The sequence below is a fragment of the Myxocyprinus asiaticus genome, chromosome 3 (assembly GCF_019703515.2).
Source record: "Myxocyprinus asiaticus isolate MX2 ecotype Aquarium Trade chromosome 3, UBuf_Myxa_2, whole genome shotgun sequence".
NCBI classification, from domain to species: domain Eukaryota; kingdom Metazoa; phylum Chordata; class Actinopteri; order Cypriniformes; family Catostomidae; genus Myxocyprinus; species Myxocyprinus asiaticus.
This window is the reverse complement of record NC_059346.1, coordinates 16,682,049-16,707,577: the sequence shown is the minus strand read 5'-3', so window position 1 is coordinate 16,707,577 and position 25,529 is coordinate 16,682,049. Positions and strand designations below refer to the sequence as shown.

The 25,529-nt window shown below is 39.4% G+C and overlaps 1 protein-coding gene across 3 annotated transcripts in view; it reads left to right on the top strand.

Annotated features, from left to right (window-relative positions):
• Positions 1–25,529, top strand: part of LOC127419758 (rho guanine nucleotide exchange factor 9-like) — a 54,638-nt gene that overhangs the window by 21,838 nt on the left and 7,271 nt on the right. Inside the window, exons 2-10 of one of the 3 annotated variants that reach the window (XM_051661465.1) lie at positions 593–772; positions 2,335–2,418; positions 12,737–12,952; positions 13,543–13,722; positions 13,819–14,051; positions 16,647–16,776; positions 19,129–19,260; positions 20,104–20,347; positions 20,770–20,838. In XM_051661465.1, the coding sequence (XP_051517425.1) occupies positions 593–772; positions 2,335–2,418; positions 12,737–12,952; positions 13,543–13,722; positions 13,819–14,051; positions 16,647–16,776; positions 19,129–19,260; positions 20,104–20,347; positions 20,770–20,838 (1,468 nt within the window). Of the gene's footprint in view, positions 1–592; positions 773–2,334; positions 2,419–12,536; positions 12,646–12,736; positions 12,953–13,542; positions 13,723–13,818; positions 14,052–16,646; positions 16,777–19,128; positions 19,261–20,103; positions 20,348–20,769; positions 20,839–25,529 lie in introns of those variants that run through there. The other 2 variants (XM_051661472.1, XM_051661481.1) reach the window with 2 other exon arrangements.

The following is a 25,529-nucleotide window of genomic DNA, read 5'->3' as shown; positions in this document are numbered from 1 at the left end:
AGACCATGCTGGTCAACCAGCTTCACCAGCAAGTTTTTACTGGTTAAAAGCATGGCTATGCTGGTCCATGAGCTAGACCAGCACCAAACCAGCACTTACCAGCATAAACCAGACTATACCAGCATGGGAATTGCATGCTGGTTAAGATGGTCTTTTCAGCAGGGTAGTGCTCAGAACTGGCCCAAAAGATTGGAAATGCGGCATGCAAATTGTGTTCAGAACAGATTTTGTGGATCTGCGTAAATCCATTAGTAAAACCGGGCGCTAAACCAGTGCAGACAGCACGTCCAGTGCTTTTTAACAATGCTTTTATTGGGCACAATTCATTCTTAGTGAATTCACCTCTGACAGTGTGACTGTAGCCACAGTCCACTTTTAGTTTCAGAACAGAGATGTGAGGAAAAGCAAATGAGATGCAGCATTATAGCTGCCCGAATATCTCAGCACTCATGTCGGTTTTGCTTCAAAATGTGAAGTTGAATGTGGAGTGAAAGCCTGCATGTGACTGTTTGATGCTAATCCAGAATGTTTCTGATGTTACATAAGGGTTGTCCTCCTGTATCTTATCCTGTGTCTTCTATCTCTACTCTAGTTGGTCAGTGGGGGCTCTGTAGTGAATGCCGAGGCAGTATGGGACCATGTGACCATGGCTGACCGAGAGCTGGCCTTCAAGGCAGGTGATGTCATCAAGGTGTTGGACGCTTCCAATAAGGACTGGTGGTGGGGTCAAATCGATGATGAGGAGGGCTGGTTTCCTGCCAGCTTTGTAAGGGTGAGCCCATCTCCAACTTTAACACTTAATTGTCTTAACAGTTACAGGACTAATGCCCACCTGTCTAACAAACACCTGCTCAACACACTCAATTTTCAAACATACACCTGTCTAACACACATCTGCCCAAACTTAACTGTATAACTGTTTTTACATTAAACGAATAGCAATTTGATAAAGCTGTTTAAATGACATAAATAAGACCTGAAACATATAGGGCTGGCAAGAAATTATTAATGGCAAAGACAGTTATTTTTAGCTGCAGATATTACACCGATCAGCCACAACATTGAAACCACCTGCCTAATATTGTGTAGGTCCCCCTCGTGCCACCAAAACAGCGCCAACCCGCATCTCAGAATAGCATTCTGCGATGCTATTCTTCTCACCACAATTGTACAGAGTGGTTATCTGAGTTACCGTAGACTTTGTCAGTTCGAACCAGTCTGGCCATTCTCTGCTGGCCTCTCTCATCAACAAGGCATTTCCGTCCACAGAACTGCCGTTCACTGGATGTTTTTTGTTTTTGGCACCATTCGGAGTAAATGCTAGAGACTGTTGTGTGTGAAACTCCCAGGAGATCAGCAGTTACAGAAATACTCAAACCAGCCCATCTGACACCAACAATCATCCTTGTTAATGCTATTCTGAAATGCGGGTTGGCGCTGTTTTGGCGGCACGAGGGGGACCTACACAATATTAGGCAGGTGGTTTTAATGTTGTGGCTGATTGGTGTAAGTTGGCACATTTTGGTAATATACAGTATAATTATACAATATTAAAGCATTGATTTTCCTGTTAAAGGAATAGTTTGCCAAAAAATTATAATTCTTTTACTCACAGTCATGTTGTTCCAAACCAGCATGAGTTTCTTTCTTCCTTGGGACACAAAAGGAGATGTCAGGCATTTATGTTAGTCTTAGTCACCATTCACTTTCATTGTATCTGTTTTCCATACAATGAAAGTGAATGGTGACCAGTGTTGGGTGAGATCCAATTACAAAGTAATTAGTCACTGTAACTTTTAAGTAAAAAAAGTAGTGTAATGCATTACATTTTAAAGTCTTGTAAGCAGATTACAGTTTAATTTAATTACTTTTAAGTACATTAAAGGGTTATGCTTATTTCTAATATAATATTTATGTACAATACATGAATTATGGCCCTGCAATGGGTCATTGTGAAAAATGTGAGGTGCTGAATGTATGACTTGTGTGTAACAATGAACAAGAAAGTAATATTAACACTATTTTGAATTTGTTGAGCAGAAGAGTGTTTTAGAAAGTAATTAGTAACGGGATTACTTTTTAATGATAATAATTAGTAATTTGAGGCAGATTACTATTTTTAATTTATTTAAAAGGCTAGGCTGTCATTCTGCCTAACATATCCTTTTGTGTTTCATAAAAGAAAGAAAATCACGAGATTTTGGAAAAACAGTCACTACTCATTTTTGGGTGAGCTATCCCTTTAAAAACACCTCAGAAGAGTTCACATTCTTCCCTTTAACCTACAGCTTGAACCCAAACTCTTGTTTGTGTTGATGTTGTTGTTTCTCTAAGGTGGAGTCCCACCCCCCTCAAACCAAACAGCTTTTTTATATCAACCCTGTCGCTGCATCACGCCTCACAAACGCCACGGCTAAGGTGCGTTTTTTTTAAAAACCACTGCTTACCGTTTGACCGTTGAATGCATTCCATCGCTTACTGCTCACATGTTGTCGCTTTGTTCCAACGTTTCGTTCCCGCCACAATCACTAAGCTTCGCTTCCATGGCAACTTATCTCCATGCCAATGACAGTTTGGGTCTGTCAGAAAATACTATAATAAGATTTTTTCATTTTTACCATTATAAAATTGAATGAGGAAAACTATGTACAGTATATTTCATCCTTTTCTGACAGTATTTGTTGACATTTTTTCCTTTTGCTTGCTGGGATTTGAACAGATGTTGGTCTGAACTTAGGGTAATATCTAAATGCAGCCTAGTTCACTTATATAGAGGGAGAACAAAAACACACCTCTTTTCTCAACAATACATTTCCAAACAGAAGTTCAAAACATAATATAAACACAATAATATAATGCCAACAATCACAAGTAATAGTTCACCCAAAAATGAAAACTATCTAATCTTTTACTCACCCTCATGCCATCCCAGATGTGTATGACTTTCTTTCTTCTGCTGAACACAAATGAAGATTTTTAGGTCCATACAGTGCAAGTGAATGGTCATCAGGCCTTTGAAGCTCCAAAATGGAGATAAAGTCAGTAAACATAATCCATCAGACTCCAGTGCTTTAATCAATGTCTTCTGAAGCCGTCCGGTTGGTTTTGGGTGAGAACAGAACAAAATACAATATAGGATATAGTAAGTGTAATGAGCTTGAAATCATGATCACCAAAGAGAAAGAAGTTATATTTTGGTCTGTTCTCACCCAAATCCAACTGGATCACTTCAGAAGACATTGATTAAACCACTGGAGTCTTATGGATTACTTTTATGCTGACTTTATCTCCTTTGTTTGAGCTTGTTATGGATCAAAAGAGCTGGGATATTCTTCTAAAAATCTTTGTTTGTGTTCAGCAGAAGAAAGAAAGTCATACATATCTGGGATGGCATGAGGGTGAACAAATGATGAGAGAATTTTCATTTTTGGGTGAACTAACCCTTTAACGGTATATATAAATAGCCAGTTACCTCAGTCCTTCCACCAAATCTCCCAGCTTTGCTCCTCCACTTCCACCTGAACCTTAACCTCTCCATAGCTTGTCCAGTTTTTAGTTTATAGTATATCCAGGTTCCCAAATTAACACTCGTCAATTGCCAAATGTGAGTAAAATTGGCATAAGTGAGTAAATAAACAGAATTACTGGCCATTTGGAGAGTTACTTTATTAGGAACTGTAAATTAATGCATAGAATGTAAGAATAGTCTATTGTCTGACTCATGCTGTTTTTTCTATCTGACGTAAGTGACATGAGTGATACATAATAAAGACATACAAATGCTCTAATGTAGAACACATCTGTCACAACTTGCCCATCTACTGATGACTTATAGCTCAAAGGAAAATGTATCATCTGAAGTTTATCTAAGATGCATAATGTTTTTTTTGTTTCTCCAAAACTTAATGCGGCAACACATACTATGTGTGGAATATTCCTTGTATTAAGTTGCAAAAAAATAAAAAATAAAAATATGAGGAAGCAAAATCACAATTAAACTTTATGTTTTTGTGACAGGTGCAGTTTTGCTGAAATACTATATACTTCTGCGAATAGCACAATAACCTGTGCTGTTTGTCTCAAACATTCAACAGAACAGTTTAATAATCCCATCATTATAGGAATAAGGGATATAGATTTCTTTTATTTATTTATTTATTTTTTTTATAAAAATAATGCAAAAAAAATTATGGCAAGAAATGTTTATGTCTAGTAAACATTCTCAATTCAATCACTATTTTCAGGTGTGGCAAAAATAATAATGTTATATCCATGGAGAAATCTGGAAACCACAGCAAGACAATTCTATCTTCCCTAATCCACATCCCTCTTATACAGTATATGAACATGTGTATGTACAGGTATGTTTTAAGTCTTAGCTTGTCAGTGATCCTTTAAAACCCAAAGCAATTTTATGGGCAAAATTAATTAAAATGATAAGAATGAAACTAAAGTTGGCTTTATCAACATGCTGTGCAGTAAAATAAAATATGAATGGTCTGTTAGCACAGTCATGCTTGATAAAATGCATACACACACATTTGCCGGTAGATATCTGAAGGATGAATACTGTTATCATAATTTTAACGATGCTTCTGGTTTGAAAGTCCACTGCAATTGTGGCCAAAAGCTAAAACGGAGACACAGAGTTTGTGTGACCATCAGTTTGCACTCTCTCAGAAATCTGACTCCTTGCACTGAAATATGAACATAAACCCTTTTAGTGGGGGTCATGAATGAAAGGATAAAAGGAGGTGTAGGATAGAGATGTGCTTATAAAAGGAGGAGTGTGTCGTAAAGGTGGAGTGCTTTTTAATGGGACTTTTATGTAACTTGGTTTTAACTTGGGTTACATACTCTACGTATAGCTATCCTAAGTGCATTTCTCAGTTTGCCCTTTTGCTTTTCTCTCTCCTTCTCTCCTCTAACAGTCATCTATCCCCCTTTCTCCCCGAACACACACTCACACAGATGGCAGGTTGTGTAAGCTGCTTTCTGGAGCATGACAGGTGTGAGAAAATTTCTTCTCTGTGCAGAGAATATCACCTGTGTCCACACAGATATATACATATTTAATACACACTATATCAATCTGTACAACACGGCCTGTATTCTGACCCTTTGGGCATCTCTTATGCAACCCTGAGAAAGGACAAGGAGGAATAGACAGAAAAAATTAGTGAGAGAGAAAGAGAGAGAGAGAGAGAGAGAGAAAGAGAGAGAGAGCAGTGGGGTCCAAAGGCATTATGTCACACCAGTTGGTGGCGCTGGCCTGCAGGTTTGGCGTCTCACTCCTGCTGAGACCTGGAGCTCTCGTGTCATCAGAAATCATTGCTCACTGTTTATTCACAGTCCACACGCACAACACAAATTGTCCCTGCACAGGAAACACAGGAACGTACAGTGGAGCTGAGAGCATTGTTACATAAATACATAAAATAATCCAACGTGCATCATGATTTAACATGACATTATCCACAAAATCTAAATTAATGCTGTCCAAACATTAATGCACACAGTATTTCCAAGTGAAATAAGATTCCCAATGAGAAAAAAAAGTAGAGTGGGACTTGATTTTATCCAATGAGAATCGATTGGATCATGAAAAGTGGTTTCTATATGACAAATGGATGAAGGGGAAGGGTTGAAAAAGTAAGCTTATGTGGTGACGTCACCCTGAAAAGGAAAATTGTTTCAGAGGTGGAGCAAGTTATTATGTTTTGACAAAAGATTACAAAAGTGCACTGATGAAGCATTCACCATAAGACCAGGAAAGTGCATTAGGAAAGTAAATAGGGTCAAGTTTAGGGATGGGAATTTAACAATTTTGGTTCTGATTCCAATTCCTCTTAACAAATTCAGTACTTTATGTTTTACACTATTGATTTGAAAGAACCGACTTGTAAGTGTAATTCGATCGGGAATCAGACTACACTGATAACACTGTATGTTTCGCGCTATAGATTCAAAAGAACTGACTCAATAAAAGTCATTCATTTGGGAATCGAGCTACACTGGTTGTGCTGTATGTTTCGCGCTGTAGATTCAAAAGAACCAACTCGTATGAAATTTTTTTTCGGGAATCAGACTACATTGGTCGCGCCTTATGTTTTTGCACTGTAGATTCTAAAGAACCAACTTATAATTGTTTTGGGAATCGGACCACACTGATAACGCTGTATATTTTGTACTGTAGATTTAAAAGAACTGACTCATAAAAGTCATTAATTCGGGAATCGGGCTACACCTGTCGCACTGTATGTTTCGCTCTGTAGAGTTAAAAGAACTGACACATAAGAGTCATTAATTCAGAAATCGGGCTACACTGGTCGTGCTGAATGTTTTAAATTTTAGATTCATAAAAACCGACTCATATGTGTAATTCATTCGGAAATCGGACTACACTGGTCACGCTGTGTTTCGCATTGCTAATTTAGTAGCACAAGAAACACTGTCATAGTATTTTAGAATGGTGTCTCTTCCGCATCAATGTAAGAATGCTCATTCGAGAACCGTTAACAGAACCGAAAGTCATGAAAATCATTAGTTTCCATTTTTTTTCCCCAAACCTAGTCAATTTTGATTTTATGTTGACTTGAAAATTTACTTTTTTTTTTCCAACATTCAAGCTTCTATAAGATTTTTGTTTACTGTAGGGATGTACCGATACTTCCTTTTCGGTACTTGCCGATACCGCTACAGATACATGTTTTTTTGTTTTTATTTTTTCTGATTTCAACATTGTTTATTCAATTTTATCGTCAAAATGGTGTCTAAATAAATGGATTCATAAAAATGTAAATTTTATTTTCAACATAATATTGTATATTTTTTTTTATCAAATGAAGAACTTTTATACAGAACTTCACAGCACAATCCAATTCCTTTTTTTTTTTTTTTTTTTAAATAAAAGGCTGCACAACATAGCATCACAGATGTGAGACATTGCTTAAATACAAGATAATTATTATTGATTTATTATTATTACTAGTAGTTGTAGTTTTACAGTGAATATTACATAACTATACACTGATGAGCCAAAACATTATGACCACTCACAGGTGAAGCGAATAACTTTGATCATCTCCTAACAAGGCCACATGTCAAGGTCTGGGTAGATTAGATGTTAAGTGAACAATCAGTTCTCGTAGCCAATGTGTTGAATGCAGGAGAAATGGGCAGGAGTAAAGACCTGAGCGACTTTAACAAGGGTCAGATTGTTATGGCCAGACGACTGGGTCAGAGCATCTTTGAAATGGTAAGACTCGTGGGGTGCTCCTGGTCAGCAATGGTAAGTACCTATCGACAGTGGTCCGAGGAGGGAAAGGGTGTTGGGTGCCCAAGGCTCATTGTTGCGCGAAAGCAACGAAGGCTGTCCTGTCTGGTCCGAACTGACAGAAGGTCTATTGTGGCACAAGTCACAGAAAATTTCAATGATGGTTACGGGAGGAATGTGTCACAACACACAGTGCATTGCATTCTGCTGCATATAGGGCTGTGTAGCCGCAGACTGTTTAGAGTGCCCATGATGACCCCTGTCCACTGTCGAAAGCGCCTACAATGAGCATGTGAGCTTTGGAACTGGACCTTGGAGCAGTGGAAGGTCGCCTGGTCCGATGAGTCCCGTTTTCTTGTGGATGGCTGTGGACGTGTGCGCCGTTTACCTGGGGAAGTGATGGCACCAGGATGAACTGTAGGAAGATGACAAGCCGGTGGAGGGAGTGTGACGTTCTGGGCAATATTCTGCTGGGAAACTCTGGGTCCTGCCATTCATGTGTATGCCAATTTGACATGTGCCACCTACCTAAACATCGTTGCAGACCAGCTACACTGCACACGTTGTTTGGGAATGGTTTGAGGAACATGATGAAGAGTTCAAGGTGTTGCCCTGGCCTCCAAATTCCCCAGATCTCAATCTGATTGAGCATCTGTGGGATGTGCTGGACCAACAAGTCCGATCTGTGGCGGCTCCACCTCACAATTTACAGGACTTGAATGATCTGCTGCTAATGCCTTGGTGCCAGATACAACAGGACACCTTCAGGGGTCTTGTAGAGTCCATGCCTCGGCGGGTCGGCGCTGTTTGGGAGGCACGCGGAGGACCAACAGCATATTATTCAGGTGGTCATAATGTTTTAGCTCATCGGTGTAGACAGTAGTGAAATATTTCTGTCATACTTTTTTTTTTATTTAAATGGAGCTTTTTATTTTGGTGGAAGGTTCTATTTTGTAGTAAAGCCCTTTCTGTTTCTGTGTTTTTTGACTGTAGCTTCTCACCTTCGGGAAAGCAGGTCGCTACTTGACCCAGTGTGATTAATATACCGCAAAAGGCTGCTATTTAATTAAATGAATTTGTAGTCTGTATGTGCTGCAAGCTACAAAGTAAATTAGCACTCTGCTCACTGTCATCTGCTATAAACAGAGTGTGTGATGCTCATGATGGTGTTTTAGAGTTTCTTGGTATGAGCAGCCAGCTTCACATTTTACATTCAAACATTCTTAAAACAAGATCTATTTACTTTAAAGCACACAGCACATGCAAACTATATATAGGTATTTATATATTTAAATAGCAGCCTTGCGGTTTAATAATCACACTAGGACATAACGTGATTTTTATTTGTGTGGAATGTTTACCCAAATGACATTTGTACGTCAGATGGTATCAGTTTTTGATATTGGAGCACACACACACACACACACACACACACACAAAAGCCATTCCCAAGTAAAAGAGATGGAGAATTGTTGTATATATATGAGACCTACAAGGGTCATTGTGATCTTTGGTGTAAGATGCTGACACCTTTACACAGTATACTCTGTTCTGCTGTGTCTCCTGTTTCTCCTCACTGTTCACTGAGGTTTAGTCATGAAGCATAAAATGAGACGTCACTTTTCATTAGAGGAGAGAAGAGAAGAACAGACAAAAAACAGATTGCTCTGGGAGGAGAGGGTGAGAGAGGAAGAGAGAGACATGGAGAGAGAGGGGCTAAAATAGATTGGACACTCAGAGGAAGGAAAGAGAAGATGGAAGTGTATATGTGTGTGCGTGTATGTGTGCCCAGGTGCGTGTGTGTGTGCAACATCTGCGTCATCGGTGTTCTTGTAATTCCTCAATTTCATGAAACAGACAGCCGTAGCCATACTCACACACTGTTGTGTACTCGGACAGCATGATCACAAACTAAGCCTTGCATTTGATGAGGATGAGGAAGGACAGCTAGCCCAGGCTAATGCACTGGAAAGTTCCACTGAGGCAAAGATTTCTAGGTATACGGTTATAGTTTGAGATTTTAATGAGATCTTCATTTGAGAAACTCAACCTTCAAGAGATTAAACATCATATCAGTGACAAAAGACAAAAGGCAGAAAGAAAGAGGACATGGTTTCAGGGTGAATGGAATCTGTGACAGGCTTGTGTATTTATGACAGTCTATTTTTAATTTTTTCATATTTGTTTTGGTTATTTGTGACTCCAGATCAGTTCAGCAAAAGTGTGTGTGTGTGTGTGTGTGTGTTTGTGTGTGTGTGTACATATTAAGCTATAGTTTGGGTACAATGTCATCCTCAGAAGTGAGTCAAATCTGACAAAACCTCCCTTTGGGGACATTCGGGGTGGGGTTGGGAATCAAGAACCATTCCACTTCTTTTTTTATGAGAAGTATATTATTTTCATAAACTTCAGTTCTGTTAAAAGTTCTCGAACATGCAGTTTTCAGAATTTTAGATGGAACACCGTTACAAAATACTCAGTATTTCCTGCAGCGGTAATCTGCGGCAGGGCTGACTGAATCTACAGCGTTAAACACCCAACATAGTATGATTCCCAAAGCTAATTTTATGAGCCCATTCTTTTGAATCGACATAGCGCAATATACAGTACTGTACAGTGCTACTAGTCTAGTCCTCTTCCTGAACAAATTACTCTTATGAGCCGGTCCTTTTGAATCAACAGCACACAACATACATCTCTACCAGACTTATGAGCTGGCTCTTTTTAATGAATCAAAAACACTTCAGTCGGAGCATCTACTGAATCAGTTTTACTGACATGGAAGTAATTACTTTCGTTATGTCCAACTGGAAATGCAATAAGAACTGTTACTGTGTTATTTAATTATGTATTTAAGGTTTGTGAGACTTCAGTCAGGCAGCACAGTTACTGACTTGGTTGTTCATGTTACAATTTGTTGTTACATTTATTTCTGATTTGTTATACAGTATCTACTCTGTCGAAATCTGAAAAGATCTCATCATTTGGCAAGAGGCTGCTGAGGGTAGTAAATGCAATAATAATTGCATTTCTTATTTCCAAATAATTCTTTTTAAAAGATATTAAAATAATTTTTAATTCTTGTTTTTTCTCCCCAATTTGGAATGCCCAATTCCCAGTGCGCTCTAAGTCCTCGTGGTGGCGTAGTGACTCGCCTCAATCCAGGTGGCAGAGGATGAATCTCAGCTGCCTCCGCATCTGAGACCGTCAGTCCATGCATCTTATCATGTGGCTTGTTGAGTGTGTTACCGCGGAAATGTAGCGCATGTGGAGGCTTCACGCTATTCTCCGCGGCATCCACGCACAACTCACCACATGCCCCACACTTTATAGCGACCACGAGGAGGTTACTCCATGTGACTCTAGCATGTGTCCTCCCTAGCAACTGGGCCAATTTGGTTGCTTAGGAGACCTGGCTGGAGTCACTCAGCACACCCTGGATTCAAACTCGTGACTCCAGGGGTGGTAGTCAGCGTCAATACTCACTGAGCTACCCAGGCCCCTTAAAATAATTCTTGTCGTTAAAGGGGGGGTGGTGGTGGCGTAGTGGGCTAAAGCACATAACTGGTAATCAGTTGCTGGTTCAATCCCCACAGCCATCACCATTGTGTCCTTGAGCAAGGCATTTAACTCCAGGTTGCTCCAGGGGGATTGTCCCTGTAATAAGTGCACTGGATAAAAAGCGTCTGCCAAATGCATAAATGTAAATGAATAGTTCACCCAAAAATTAAAATTCTCTCATCATTTACTCACCCTCATGCCATCACGGATGTGTATGACAATCTTTCTTTAACAGAACACAAATGAAGATTTTTAGAAAAATTTCTCAGCTCTTTTGGTCCATACAAGTGAATGGATGCCAAAACTTTGAAGCTCCAAAAATCATATAAGTCAGCATAAAAGTTATCCATATGACTCAAGTGGTTAAATCAATGTCTTCAGAAGCAATTTGATAGGTGTGGGTGAGAAACAGATCAATATTGTAGTCAATTTTTACTATATTTCCTTCTCCCTGCTCAGTCAATCTCCATGTTATCATTCACATTCTTCTTCTTGTGTTTTTGATGATTCACATTCGTCATGCATACGCCGCCTACTGGGCAGGGAGAATAATTACTTTCAGAAATGGACTCAAAAGAAATATTCCGTGTTCAGTACAAGTTAAGCTCAATACCACAAAATGTATTTTTACTAGTCACTCCTTTTCTTTAAAAAGTGCAAAAAGTGCAAAAATTTTGTTGTGCAGTGAAGCATTTACAATGGAAGTGAATGGGGGCCAATTTTTGAACATTGAAATAATCACTGTTTCAAAAGTTTCGCCACAAGACATAAACTGTATGCATGTTAACATGATTTTAGTGTGATAAAATCACTTACTAACCTTTTCTGTGTAAAGTTACAGCCAATTTTACATTACGATGTAATGTCAACAAACCCTAAAAATTACAATTTAAACAACTTAACAGCTCAAATAATACATGATTTTTAACAAGAATTAATGTAAGTGCTTTTATAAAATCATAAGCTTCACATTTCTGCCTTTAAACCCTCCAAAAAATGGCCCTATTCACTTACATTGTAAGTGCCTCGCTGTAACCTCGATTTTTGCTTCTTCTTTTTTTTTTTTTTTTTTTTAAGAAAATGAGGGATGAGTCAAAATAATTTTCTGTGGTAACCAACATTATGCTACAAATGCTGTCGACTGAGCTTAACTTGTTAATATTCCTTTAAATATTGATCTGTTTCTCACCCACACCTATCATATCACTTCTAAAGATAAGAATTTAACCAATGGAGTCTTATGGATTACTTTTATGCTGCCTTTATGATATACATTCACTTGCATTTTATGGACCTACAGAGCTGAAATATTATTCTAAAAATCTTAATTTGTGTCTGCATAAGAAAGAAATACACATCTGGTAAATGATGAGAGAATTTTCATTTTTGGGTGAACTATTCCTTTAAGGGTAATCAGAACTACAATCTGTAAATTCCTTACAATTCCCATACTTAATCGGGGACAGATGCAAATACTGTTACAATTATAATTCGCTATTAAGGAATGCCACGATTTAGATAGGTAAGTGAATGTGTGTGTGAATCTTGTAGAGATCGAGAGGGAGAGAAAAATAGCAAGAAATTTTGTATTAGTGTGTGAGATTTTCTAAATGTTTATAGGAATGCCTGTCATGGTAAAATGCAGTTCAGACTGGTGCCACTAGAGGGCGCCACTACTGTGACACCTGTTTTCTGATCCCTGAAACTTTAACCCCTGTAGCTTTTAAACGCACCGTCTAGACAACTGTAATGACCATTTATGGAAGCAATCATACGAGCTGTTAACTCAGGATGCTCTGAGCCGAATGGTATTGGAAAAGCACACTTATCGTGATTAATTGATAATAACAGGGCTTGTGGATCAAGTCATCTTTGTCTTAATGTGTGTGTGTGTTGTAGTTATGGGTAAATCAGGAGGAAAACACAGCGGTCGAGGCTACCGAAAGCTCCAGTGAAGTGCAGAACGGCCATGCGGAGGCCAGTCCGAACCCCAGCACCGACTGCCTGTGTTTGGGCCAGCCCGCCCAGAACCGGGACCAGATGAGAGCCAATGTCATCAATGAGATCATGAGCACAGAACGACATTACATCAAACACCTGAAGGATATCTGTGAGGTAATAAACACATTTTTGTTAATTTTTGATATCCCTTTATGCATCAGCTCTGTCTCAGGTGTGCTTTTGTTTTGCAGAAATAAAAAAGAAACACATGAGACAAATTTTAACATACAGTAAGAGTAAAAAGCTGTAAAATTAATGTGGATAGCATAGCTCAGATAATCAAGTCTTGGAAGATTTCATGAGAAGTATTTAGTACATACTGAAATCTCTGACTTTTCATTGCAGACTTTGGTATCTTCGCAAATATAAGCATATTTTGTGACATTGTTGAGATCTCTTCTGAAACTCATAGGATGTACGTGAGATTATTTGTACAGTTGAAGTCAGAAGTTTACATACACCTTAGCCAAATACATTTAAACTCAGTTTTTCACAATTCCTGACATTTAATCGTAGAAACATTGCCTGTCTTTGTCAGTTAGGACAATTCTAATGATTTGACTGGGCCCACATAAAGTATCTTTGCCATTTTCTGTTTTCCACAGAAACAGACTACATGAAAGTTACAATGATACCAAATGATATGCTTTAAACTTCCAAGAAATGTGTTATAATTTAAATACACATATGTGTGTGTATTTCAGGGTTATCTGCGCCAGTGTAAAAAGAGAAGAGACATGTTTAATGACGATCAGCTGAAGGTGATCTTCGGGAATATCGAAGACATTTACAGATTCCAGTTGAGCTTCGTCAGAGACCTGGAAAAACAGTTTAACACGGAAGAACCTCATCTCAGCGAGATCGGACCCTGCTTTTTGGAACACGTCTGTATTCCTACAAACAACTACACAAATACAGAAAAACACATACACACAGAGTATGGGGAAAAACTGAATTTGTAATTTTTTATGTGCTTACAGCAAGACGGATTTTGGATTTACTCGGAATACTGTAACAACCACGTTGACGCCTGCATGGAGCTCACACGTCTCATGCGAGATGCACGATACCAGCACTTCTTTGAAGCATGCCGATTGGTTCAGCAGATGATTGACATCGCCATTGATGGCTACCTGCTTACACCAGTCCAGAAAATCTGCAAATACCCTCTACAGCTAGCAGAGTTACTGAAATATACAGTACAAGAACACAGGTACACAGGCTATGTTCCTCTTGCCCCATAGTGCCCTGCAAAGTGGACTTCACGGGGTATTTGGCCATTTTAAAGGATTAGTTCACCCAAAAACTTAAATTCAGTCATTGTTTACTCACCCCTGTGTTGTTATAACTCTATATGTCTTTCTTTCTTTTTTTTAACACAAAGGGAGAAATTGTGAAAAAAGTTTGTGCTCATTGATGTCATACAGTGGCAGTTTATGGTGACCACCTCTTCAAGCTTCAAAAGAACGCAAAAGCAAATTCAGAGGTCTAATAAGTTATGATTGTTATGAAAGCATACGATAAGGCAGGGGTCGGCAACCTATGGCCAATGTTGGCACGCGGAGGGGTAATCACTGGCACGCCAGCAACTTCTAGAGAGGAGTAGACTATTTTATTTATATGAAATTCCGCACCTGCATTCCAATCTACATCTTGATGTAATCCTTCCTCTTGATCACGCAGCGTGTTTTCATGTGCTGAATAGGAGGCTAAACAAAAAGTTAAAATGTGACGAGACTGCAATACACCCAACAAACTCGTGCAGCGCGTGCAAGCCATTTGTGCATCACGAGCCGGTGTTCTGACAGTCTGTGCTACCTGCTCAGGATGTGCTAATACCAGCAGTAAAAACAGCGATATGTAAAGTTAAAACATGGGTAGCACATGTCGGGAGGCAAGGGAGAAGCTGTTGGTATGTACTACAACAGCATGTGTCAAAAACCTAGGTAGCACATCTTGTCAGGCAGATAATACCAGCAGCGCTTCACTTTCGGTTAATCGCCCGAGTAAACGCGCCCGCTTTGCTTCGGTCAGGTTGCGTGGATGACAGCCTACATTCCGTGTTTCATTTGCTTCTTTTTGCTTTCAGAACAACACGTGATGTAATAAGGAGAACACCACTATTAATCCTTGAGATTTCCAACCCAGCATACAGGTACACCCTCCTTAAACCATGGTCACACTCAAAATGACATTAAAAGATTAAAAGAGAAAACATAAACCCACATCGTGGGGTTCAAAAATATGAGTCTATTCAAAATATTAGTTAAACCTGGAAATAAAGTTTTAGGATTTTGCAGGTGCGATTTACCGAAAAGGGCTAAATAGTTGATCGGCTTGTGATGCGAGAATGGCTTGCATGTGCAGCACAAGTCTCGTCTAGGGCTGGGCGATATATTGAATATTAACGATATAATTGAGAGAATTTTTTTGACGATGTAAAACTGACCAATATCGTGAATATCGCAATGATTTTAATGTGCTTTCATTTGGCCATTAAGTTTCATAAAGAGCGCATCAGTAGACTAATTTCACGATCCTTCAGGGCTGCACAATTAATCAAAATAACATCAACAAGGTGATTTGGTCATATGTGATAATTAATCCACAAAAGGCTGTGATTTAAAGACAGATAAACATGGTCTGTGTGTGATTCAGAACAAACCAATGACGCACTGATCTGTGTGCACGCGCATGGCGGCGCTCTCACGTCAGTTCACGTGCATTGTGAGATCAAAGTAATGCAGGTTCAAGCATTCGTGCAATTCCAAACATTAGTAACCGCTACAGGTTATTATACAAATCTACAAAAGTGGCACAGAATAACAGAAAAGGATGAGATTACAGCGTTTCAGGGAATGCAGATCATTGTAAACTGTCAAATACACATTGCCTTTTCTGTGTCACAATAAAAGCTCCTTGTGAAGTTGAAGTAAATACGACAGCAATTTCGGTGTCAAAATAAAAGCCCCCAGGTGAAGATGAAGTAAACAGGACAGAAATATATTACTTTTATATAAAGTAAATCTAATAATTAGAATAATAATTGTAATTCAGCATTATATTATAATAATACAGCCATTGACCAGGAAAATAAAAAAATGGCACTCCATGTCAAGGTTGCCGACCCCTTCGATAAGGTTTAATAAGAAACAAACCGAAGTCTAATGTATTATTTAGTAAAACTGTTGACCTATTGATCTCCTATGTGTGTTCATGATAGGGCACGAGAGCAACAGTTCACGCAGCCCTCTCTCGTGGCATTAGGGTGTTCAAGGGAAAACTCGTTTTGCTTATCTAAAAACAAGTCTGCCACAGCGATAGTGACAAAGAACAACAAACTTTAGTTACACTTACCTTTCCCCTAACCCAACCTGTACACTAACCCTACCCATACCTGTATCTCAACCTCAGTAGCAGCAAATATGAATCTTGTGAGAATTTTGCAGAACAACATGTAGTTACACAATAAATACATTGTATTGTATGCATTTTAATGTTAGTACATAGTAGTTAAAGACACCTAATATGAAGTGTGATTAAATACTGTAAATGTATTACTCATTATACAATTTATATTTGTTTAAATGTATATTTTTTATTTATCATTTAAAACATTTTTAATACACTTTGAAGCATTATAGACATTTACTGTATATGTATGAAAGTATACACAAAATATACGATGGTGTAAATGACAAATTCTGAAATGACAAAAAATGGAAATATCTGCTTTTGACTTATCTTTGTGACAGTTTTCTCTCTTCTCTTTCTCTCATTCTTTCTCTCTATTATCTTTCTCTCTCAGTGATTATCGGTATGTGGCTGCTGCGCTAGCGGTAATGAGAAATGTCACTCAGCAAATCAACGAACGTAAACGAAGGCTTGAGAACATTGACAAAATCGCCCAATGGCAGGCTTCAGTACTGGACTGGGAGGTGTGTAGTTAATATTTTAAGACAAAGGGCATGTCCCAGATTTCACTCTCAGCCCTAGTGTACTTCTCCAAGTCTACACTTTGCCACTTGGACCTTTGGGTAATTCTTCATTGTGGAGCAGAGTTGGAAATGAACATGGGCTGGGGGCAAAAATGCCCCTAAATTGACAAAAAAAGCCCCTGAAATTCAAAATAAGAGGGAAAAAAATGCCCCCGTAATGAGTTCCTGTTATTTTATTAATAACATCAGATATAGTTACAAATACAAACATCGCAATTTTCATTAGAATTTCACTGAACATTATTTGCAGCACGTCATCCGTTGTGAAGAGGTTGCCGAGTCTAGTGGCGGATCATCGCACCATCAACCCGCACAGATGGGCACTCCACTTCTTTCGCTCTGCATCAGTTCAGTGTCATGCTCCCATGCTAAATTCCGTGACCGTTTGCTCCTCTCATTTAAAATAAACTGTTCTAATGAGTAACACTAACGCTCCCTATTCTATACTTCTCTGCTTATCAGCCCATCTCACTTAATGCTGCTGTCTGTCTGTCTGTCTGAAAAGACTCCTCACCTGCTAGAGGCCAAAAGTGTGGGAGAGATGGATGTTATATATTTAGTAAGTTAATTAGGTATGAGAAATCACAAAATATAATGTAACCAAATGCTACAATTTACTTACTGTAATAATAATATTAATATGTTAAGTAATCTGGATATGTTAAATAACCCTTTTCTTAAATAAAACTTTATTAGTAATACAAAAATACTATTAGTAATATTAGTTTTATAGGCTATGTTAACTTAGCCAAAATATTTGGAAATACATGAATGAAAAAAAAAGTGATCCTGGAATGTGTTTCAGTCACAATGCACATTATGCAGTGTAGAGATCAGGTAATATGTAATTATTGAAATATGCCTGTTGTCATTGTTACTGAAATATTCCCAAATTTATTGATACTGAATTTAATCCAAATTAGAATCTAATTGAATCAAATTAAATTTAGAAATCAATGTTAATGCCCAGCCCTACAAATATTACTTGATGTTGATTTAATTTTATTCGTAACAGCTTACATTATCTCATTATTCAAACTGAATTATTTTATTCAGTTGTAATATTTGCTATAAAGTCATATTATAAGGTTAGAAAAAAATTACCCTTACAAAGGAAAAAAGTCCAACGTGACTTAAAGGGATAGTTCGCCCAAAATGAAAATTGTCTCATAATTTACTCAACCTATTGCCATCTCAGATGTGTATGACTTTCTTTCTTCTGCTGAACACAAAGATTTTTAGAAGAATATTGCAGCTCTGTAGGTCCATACATTGCAAGTGAAGGGGTACCAAAATTTTGAAGCTCCAAAAAGACATGAAGGCAGCATAAAAGTAATCCATAAGACTCCAGTGGTAAAATCCATATCTTCAGAAGTGATATGAAAGTTGTGGGTGAGAAACAGATTAATTTTTAAGCCAGTTTTACTATAAATCTCCACTTTCACTTTCACATTCTTCTTCTTTTGTTTTTGGCAATTTGCATAATTCTTAAATATTGATCTGTTTCTCACCCACACATATCATATCACTTCTGAAAATATAGATTTAACCACCGGAGTCTTATGGATTACTTTTATGCTGACTTTGTGCTTTTTGGAGCTTCAAAGATTTGGTACTCATTCACTTGCATTGTATGGACCTACAAAGCTGAAATATTCTTCTTTGTTTGTGTTCTGCAGAAGAAAGAAAGTCATACACATCTGGGATGACATGAGGGTGAGTAAATGATGAGAGAATTTTCATTTTTGTGTGAACTATCCCTTAAAGTCATGTTGAAGTCCAAAAAACATGAATAGCACCCCTACTGGCCACTAGGGAGAACACATACTTTATAGCATAATGGAAAGTGTACATTTTAATTGCTGTGGCAGGTCATTTCATTTTTGAATTTTTTAAACATATTTTCATCACTTTTTTTCATCACTCTTAGTATGACAAATTTTCAAAAGTACAAAGAATGCAGGTAGTCCCTCAATTATTATGAGATCATAAAACGCAAAAATGCATATTAATGAAAAAATTAATTTTTTTTAAAATAATTTAGATGGAGTTCATCATGCCACACTGCTAGGCGTGTCAGCTATCCAGAAGTATTTAATGTCAGCTACCCACATATGGAAAAGGGAACAATGTAATCTATGAAAAGTTGTTAAAAGGTTCCGTTTCAGATTTTTTTTAATGTACAGTATGTCCATTATTTCTATGATTGAGATTCAGACACCAGAGTTTATATTATGTCATATTTATGTTATGATTAATTTGTTATACCTGTGTGTGTGTGTGTTTATGCAGGGTGAGGATATTCTGGACAGGAGCTCAGAGCTTGTGTACACTGGGGAGATGTCCTGGATATATCAACCATACGGCCGCAGCCAAACCAGAATCTTCTTCCTATTTGATCATCAGATGGTCCTTTGCAAGAAGGTGAGAGAGAAATAGAGGAAGAGAAGGCAAGAATAACACTGTACAATGTTTTAAGTGGGACTTGGGTGTGGAAATAAAGGGCAGGGAAACGATGAAAAAGGAAGCGATGTGTCTAAAGAGAGATAGATAGATCGTTTAAATAGAAATTGAAATCAAGGTGGTATAAGGGAGGTATAAAGCGTCCTCCAAACACCCTTAAGCTCAAAGCACATGGCCCATTTTTAGCTTCTCCACATAGGTGTGAAAACCCAGATCTCTTTAGCATGATCTCTCACACACAGACAGTTCAACAACACAAAAAGAGAAACAATCAGCACCAGCTTCTCACGAGACAGGCATGAGATCACCCAGACTCATCTGTCAACACTACCAATTAGCAGTCTCACTATTTATATCCAGTTACAAATTGTTTCTTGAAAGTATGTCACTTTAATGAACACATGATGGAATCACAAACAAATCACCTACAATTTGAGTTATTTTATTTTTTTAGCAAAATAATTAGTTCTTGTTTTATGATATCATGCATATACCTCCCTCACCCTATCCCACACTTTGTGTGTACGGGCATGAAAGTGTATAGTTGTGTCTTTTGATCATGGCAAATCAGACTTGCTGTCACATGGAATACAGCCTCCTGGTGTAACATCCTTTGAAGTGTGTTGACGTATATAGAGAGGAAAGGGGGCACGTGATGGGGGGGCATGGGGGGGAGAGGTTGTACATTGGAACAGAATAATCAATAAATCGAGCTTCATTCTATCAATAATTTGTTTGGATTGTCAGTACAAGGCTTGTTAACTGATTACAGACATACTAATAAAGTCTCTCTGCCTTCTACAGGATCTCATTCGACGTGATATTCTCTACTACAAGGGCCGGATCGAAATGGATCGATATGAGGTCATCGACGCAATCGATGGCCGAGATGATGATTTTAACGTCAGCGTGAAGAACGCTTTCAAACTGGCAAATAGAGACACGGATGAGATCCATCTGTTCCTGCCCAAAAAGCTAGAGGAGAAAATCCGTTGGCTTCGGGCATTTCAAGAGGAAAGAAAGATGGTCCAGGAAGATGAGAAGATTGGTGAGAACTTTTACATCACAAACGTTTCTGAATCCATTACACAGGCTTTCGAAGAGCATCATGACACTGCAGAATTCCATTTTAAAGGAACTGTTCACCCATGTTGTTTCAAACCTATATGACTTTCTTTCTTCCGTGGAACACAAAAGGAGATGTTAGGAAGAATGTTAGGGACTGATAGCCTCAGTCTCCATTCACTTTCATTATATGGAAAAAAGAGCAGTGTCAAAATTATTTAAAATATGTTTTCTTTTCAACAGAAGAAAGTCATATAGGTTTGAAATTACAAAAAGGGTGAGTAAATGACAGAATTTTCATTTTTGGGTGAACTAACTCTTTAATATCACAGTGTGCTTTTAGATGTTATAATTCAAATTCAGAACTTACATTTTTCCCAAATGCTATTTTTTTTGTTTGTTTAGGGTTTGAAATCTCTCAATATCAGAAGCGGCAAGCAGCCCTGACCGTTAGGAGGGTCACCAAACAGAAAGGTATGATATTGTGAAGCCTTTTGTCACATGACACATAACAGTGACATGACATAAATTTCTCTAATTCCACATGCAAAATAAGAGATCATGTACAGTCAGATGATCATTATTGCAAAATAAACCCGAGACTTGTATAACCCAGCTGACTTTCATTATCCGGTTTATTACACACCTACTTGCCAAATAAATAAACACATGGGCATGAAATATTGATTTTAGTCGAAATTATTTTATGTGAGAAGAAAGGGACCAAGAGAAAGAGACATAAAATTAGCAAAGCTATATAGGAAATAAATTGCATAGAAGAATGGTCAATTATACAGATTAGTGGTTGTTATACAAAAATATCTGACCACAGAATGCATTGCAAGATTGACCAATCAGAATCAACTATTACTGAAAGGCGTATAATAATCCTTAAAATAAATGGGTCCTGTAGCATACCCTATCCCAATGATGGCCACACATGGTTTTGATTCTTTATTGGCAATTCAGTAGATCCATCAGAAGCCAACAGTATGTCACAGAATCGCTCATAAATAATAGTTGATTTTAAATGTGCTAAACTCAGAGGGTGCATAAAAAAACTTCAAAAATGTATAGAGAACATGCTAAATGTCAACAATATCTTTCTTCCTCTAAAAACAGCAGTACATTCTGGCCACTTGAAGTTTTATCAGGTATTTTCCTCTAGTGTTATATTATCAAAATTCATCATATTTCAGGCGTTGGAGTGTGATTAACAGTAATAAATATTTCTATTAATAATATGAAACCGTATTCTGCATTATTTTTTATTAAAAATACATGTTTGCCCTTATGACAATGGAATTACTTAACTGTTTTTTAGCCTATATCTTCTATTAACTCGCATCACATGAGCCAGAGTTTGTCTCTATGTGAAACTGCACTTGTCACAAAAACATGAAGACCCTTCCACCCGATATCATGTTGAACTCATAACAATGGACACGTCGTGACGGCTGAACAGAGGTGGAGCTATATGGCTTTGTAATAGGTTTGCGAGTGCACAGGACAAATTTTGAGCATGCACACTCCTATGAGCGAGAGCAGGGAGATTTAATAGAGCAGAGTATATTTGAGAGCGCAAGTTCAGTTTTGTGCGAGATCGAAGGAAATCCGCTTGCGAGCTCTCGCATGAAATGCATTCCTTCATGACATTTAATAGTATTATAATGCCATAAATCTACGGTCTTTAAGCTGGACTACGGTCCATTAAGCTAATAATTTTCATTTATCTTGACAATACATTTTTATTGTATTTATGTATCTTTTGATTTTAGTTGGTGAATTTATCATCATTCCCCGCGCCTCCTCTGATAAGCTCTGGGGCCCCCTGGGGAGGCGCGCCTCCCAGTTTGAATACCGTGGTGCTAATGGATGTACTCATGATTTCCCTGCAATTAAAGGAATAGTTCACTCCAAAATGAAAATTCTGTCGTCATTTACTTGCACTCATGTCATTCCAAACTGGTCTGACTTTCTTATTTTGTGGAACACAAAAGGTTTAACACAATTTTACAGAAAGTTACTATTCACTTTTATTGTGTAAATACTGTAAAATGCAGTGAAAGTGAATGGTGACTGAGGATAACATTCTGCCAAACATCTTCCTTTTGTGGTCCACAGAAGGAAGATACAGAATAATGTAAAATTTTCATTTTGGGGTGAACTGTCCCTTTTTTTAAATTTTTTTATTTTTTATCCCCTTTTCTCCCAATTTGGAATGCCCAATTCCCACTACTTAGTAGGTCATCGTGATGGTGCGGTTACTCACCTCAATCCGGGTGGAGGAGGACAAGTCTCAGATGCCTCTGCTTCTGAGACAGTCAATCAGCGCATCTTATCACGTGGCTCGTCGTGCATAACACCGCAGAGACTCTGCATGTGGAGGCTCATGCTATTCTCCACGATCCACACACAACTTACCACGCACCCCATTGAGAGCGAGAACCACTAATCGTGACCACGAGGATGTTAGCCCATGTGACTCTACCCTCCCTAGCAACCGGGCCAATTTGGTTGCTTAGGAGACCTGCCTGGAGTCACTCAACACAAACTCGTGACTCCAGGGGTGGTAGTCAGCATCAATACTCGCTGAGCTAACCAGGCCCCAGGTGAACTGTCCCTTTAAATCACAAACACACTTCAAAATAAAGAGTCTTTCTGTTTGTTTATGAATAAAGGGGTGCTTTGTTTGATTTCACAAAAATATTTCAACACAATGTGGGATTTAAAAGACATCTATCAAAGGTCTAAAACTGATAAGTGGGAATGAATCTGACAATCAATGTTAAACAGATACATCTTAAGAGTTTTTGCCTATGAACATACAATGTAAAACATGGTAACGTGCAATTGCCATTTTAAAGGAATATTCTGGATTCAAACAAGTTAAGCTCTACCAACAGCATTTGTGGCATAATATTGATTACCACAAAAAATAATTTTGACTTGCCCCTCCTTTTCATTAAAAAAAGGAAAAATTTGGGTTACAATGAGGCACATACAACTGAAGTGAATGGGGCCAACTGGTAACTTTAAAGTACTCACTATTTCAAAAATATAGCCACAAGACATAAACAGTATGCGTGTTAACAGTGCTGGAGAGTAACGGAATACATTTAATGGGATTACGTATTTAAAATACAAAATATAAGTAACTGTATTCTACTACAGTTACAGTTTAAATCATCCTGGTTACTTTCGTTAACCTCCCTCCATCAGGGAACGAGAAGTTGTGTCGATGTAGTGACACTAGGGGTCACTCTTGGGAGCCCCAAACACCTCTGATTTTGAAAAAAGGCCAATGGGAATTGGCGAGTGGAATTTGCATGCCACTCCCCCAGACATACGGGTATAAAAGGAGCTGGCTCGCAACCACTCATTCAGGTTTTGTGCTGAGGAGCTGAGACAAGGTCCTGGCCATTTCAGCGGGTAGTTCAATATTGTGGCAAGAGGGACACAAAGTCTCGTTCCCTCCATCAGGGAACGGAGGTTACAAAAGTAACCAGGACATTCCCTATATGTCACTCACTCGACGTTGTGTCGATGTAGTGACACTAGGGGTCCCTATACGAAACGCCACAATAAGCTGAACTGTGTTACGTGGACTGGCGGTGCGAGACGGGCAAACCGCTGTGTGCCTCGTAGCCAGCACACCAGGCCGTCACGTAACCTCCCCCAACGCTCTCATGAGTGTTGAACGGTCCCTTCGGGGACAAGTTGACTGTCCAAAAAATAGGGACAGGCTAGCCCAGCCGTGGCCTCTTTTTCCCTCTTTTCTCCCCAAAAAGAGTGGAATTTGTTTACCGACTGGGGACCATAAGTGTCTATGTCGGGGGTGGTGTCACTCCCAAGGTGAAGACACCGCGGAGACCACACCCCGCCCGGGGTGGGTATTTTGAGTGGAAATACATCACATGGTCTTACCGAGTCTTGTCGGAAGTATATCATGTGGAGAAGTCCCATGGTAGGTCCTACCCAAGGGGGGAGGAGCTCTACAAACATGGTGACCGGGGGCAGAGGAACCTCTGCGCAAGGAAGATGCAGTTTACCGACAGAGAAATGATTTAGTGGAAGATATATCACATGGGGTCACCTATGGGGAACCAGCGCATGTGGAGCACCTACTGCAGTACAGGGTTTAGTTAGCACATGTACTGGGCTGGCAGCGAGTTTCTCCGCAAACTCGTCTGCCACAGGGCTAAGGAGGAAAGTCATCCAGGGATCACAAATTTATGAACACGACTGGGAGTCAAAGCACAGGTCTCCACCTCAGGGGAGGGGCAAGGTGCTGTACGCAAGCGGTACACCTGGCCATCTGTCCCGGAACTTACCTGCTCGTACCTGACAATACACAGGACGAGACTGGCTCAACCCGGAGATTGTAGAACCTCGCAAAGGTGTTGGGTGTTGCCCAGCCCGCAGCTCTGCAGATGTCTGCTAAAGAGGTGCCATTGGTCAGGGCCCAGGAGGCCTCCACACTCCTAGTAGGGTGGGCTCGTAGCCCCATGGGGGGGCGGCACGTCCTGAGCGTGAAATGCCATCATGATTGCGTCAATGACCCAGATGGAGACAGTGCTCCCTTTCCGCTGACCGCCAAAGCAGACAAAGAGCTGCTCGGAGCTTCTAAATAGATGCGTAAAGCACGCACCGGACACAGCAACGCCAAGGCTGGGTCTGCCTCCTCCTGGGGCAGCACTTGCAGGTTCACCACCTGATCCCGGGCAAGCATGGCTGCCAGCTGCGCGTCAGGCTGCGACTGGGTGACCGCACCCGAAGGTGGGAGCCCAGTCGAGTCCTCAGCGTCAGACTGGACAGCCCGCTCTCCGATGCTGCAATCGAGAGCTCATCCACTTCGCGAGCACCGAAAGAGATCACGAACTCGCCCTGAGACGAGCCGGCGATCTCATCCCAGCGGGGCAAATGAGCGTACTGGGGAATGGGAGGTCCATGGGGAGTTACCCGGCGGCGTGGCTCCCATTGGGGTCCCCAAATCGCCCCCAGTGCTAACCGACGCGGCCTCAAACCTGTAGGTAGAAGGACCGAGGAGGGGAGCCGCTGGGGTGGTCTTTCCCTCTAACGAAGGAAAAACCATGCCCGCAACGTTGCCATGGTCACGCTCTCGCAATGAGAACATGACCCGTCCACGAACGCTGTCTTGCGTG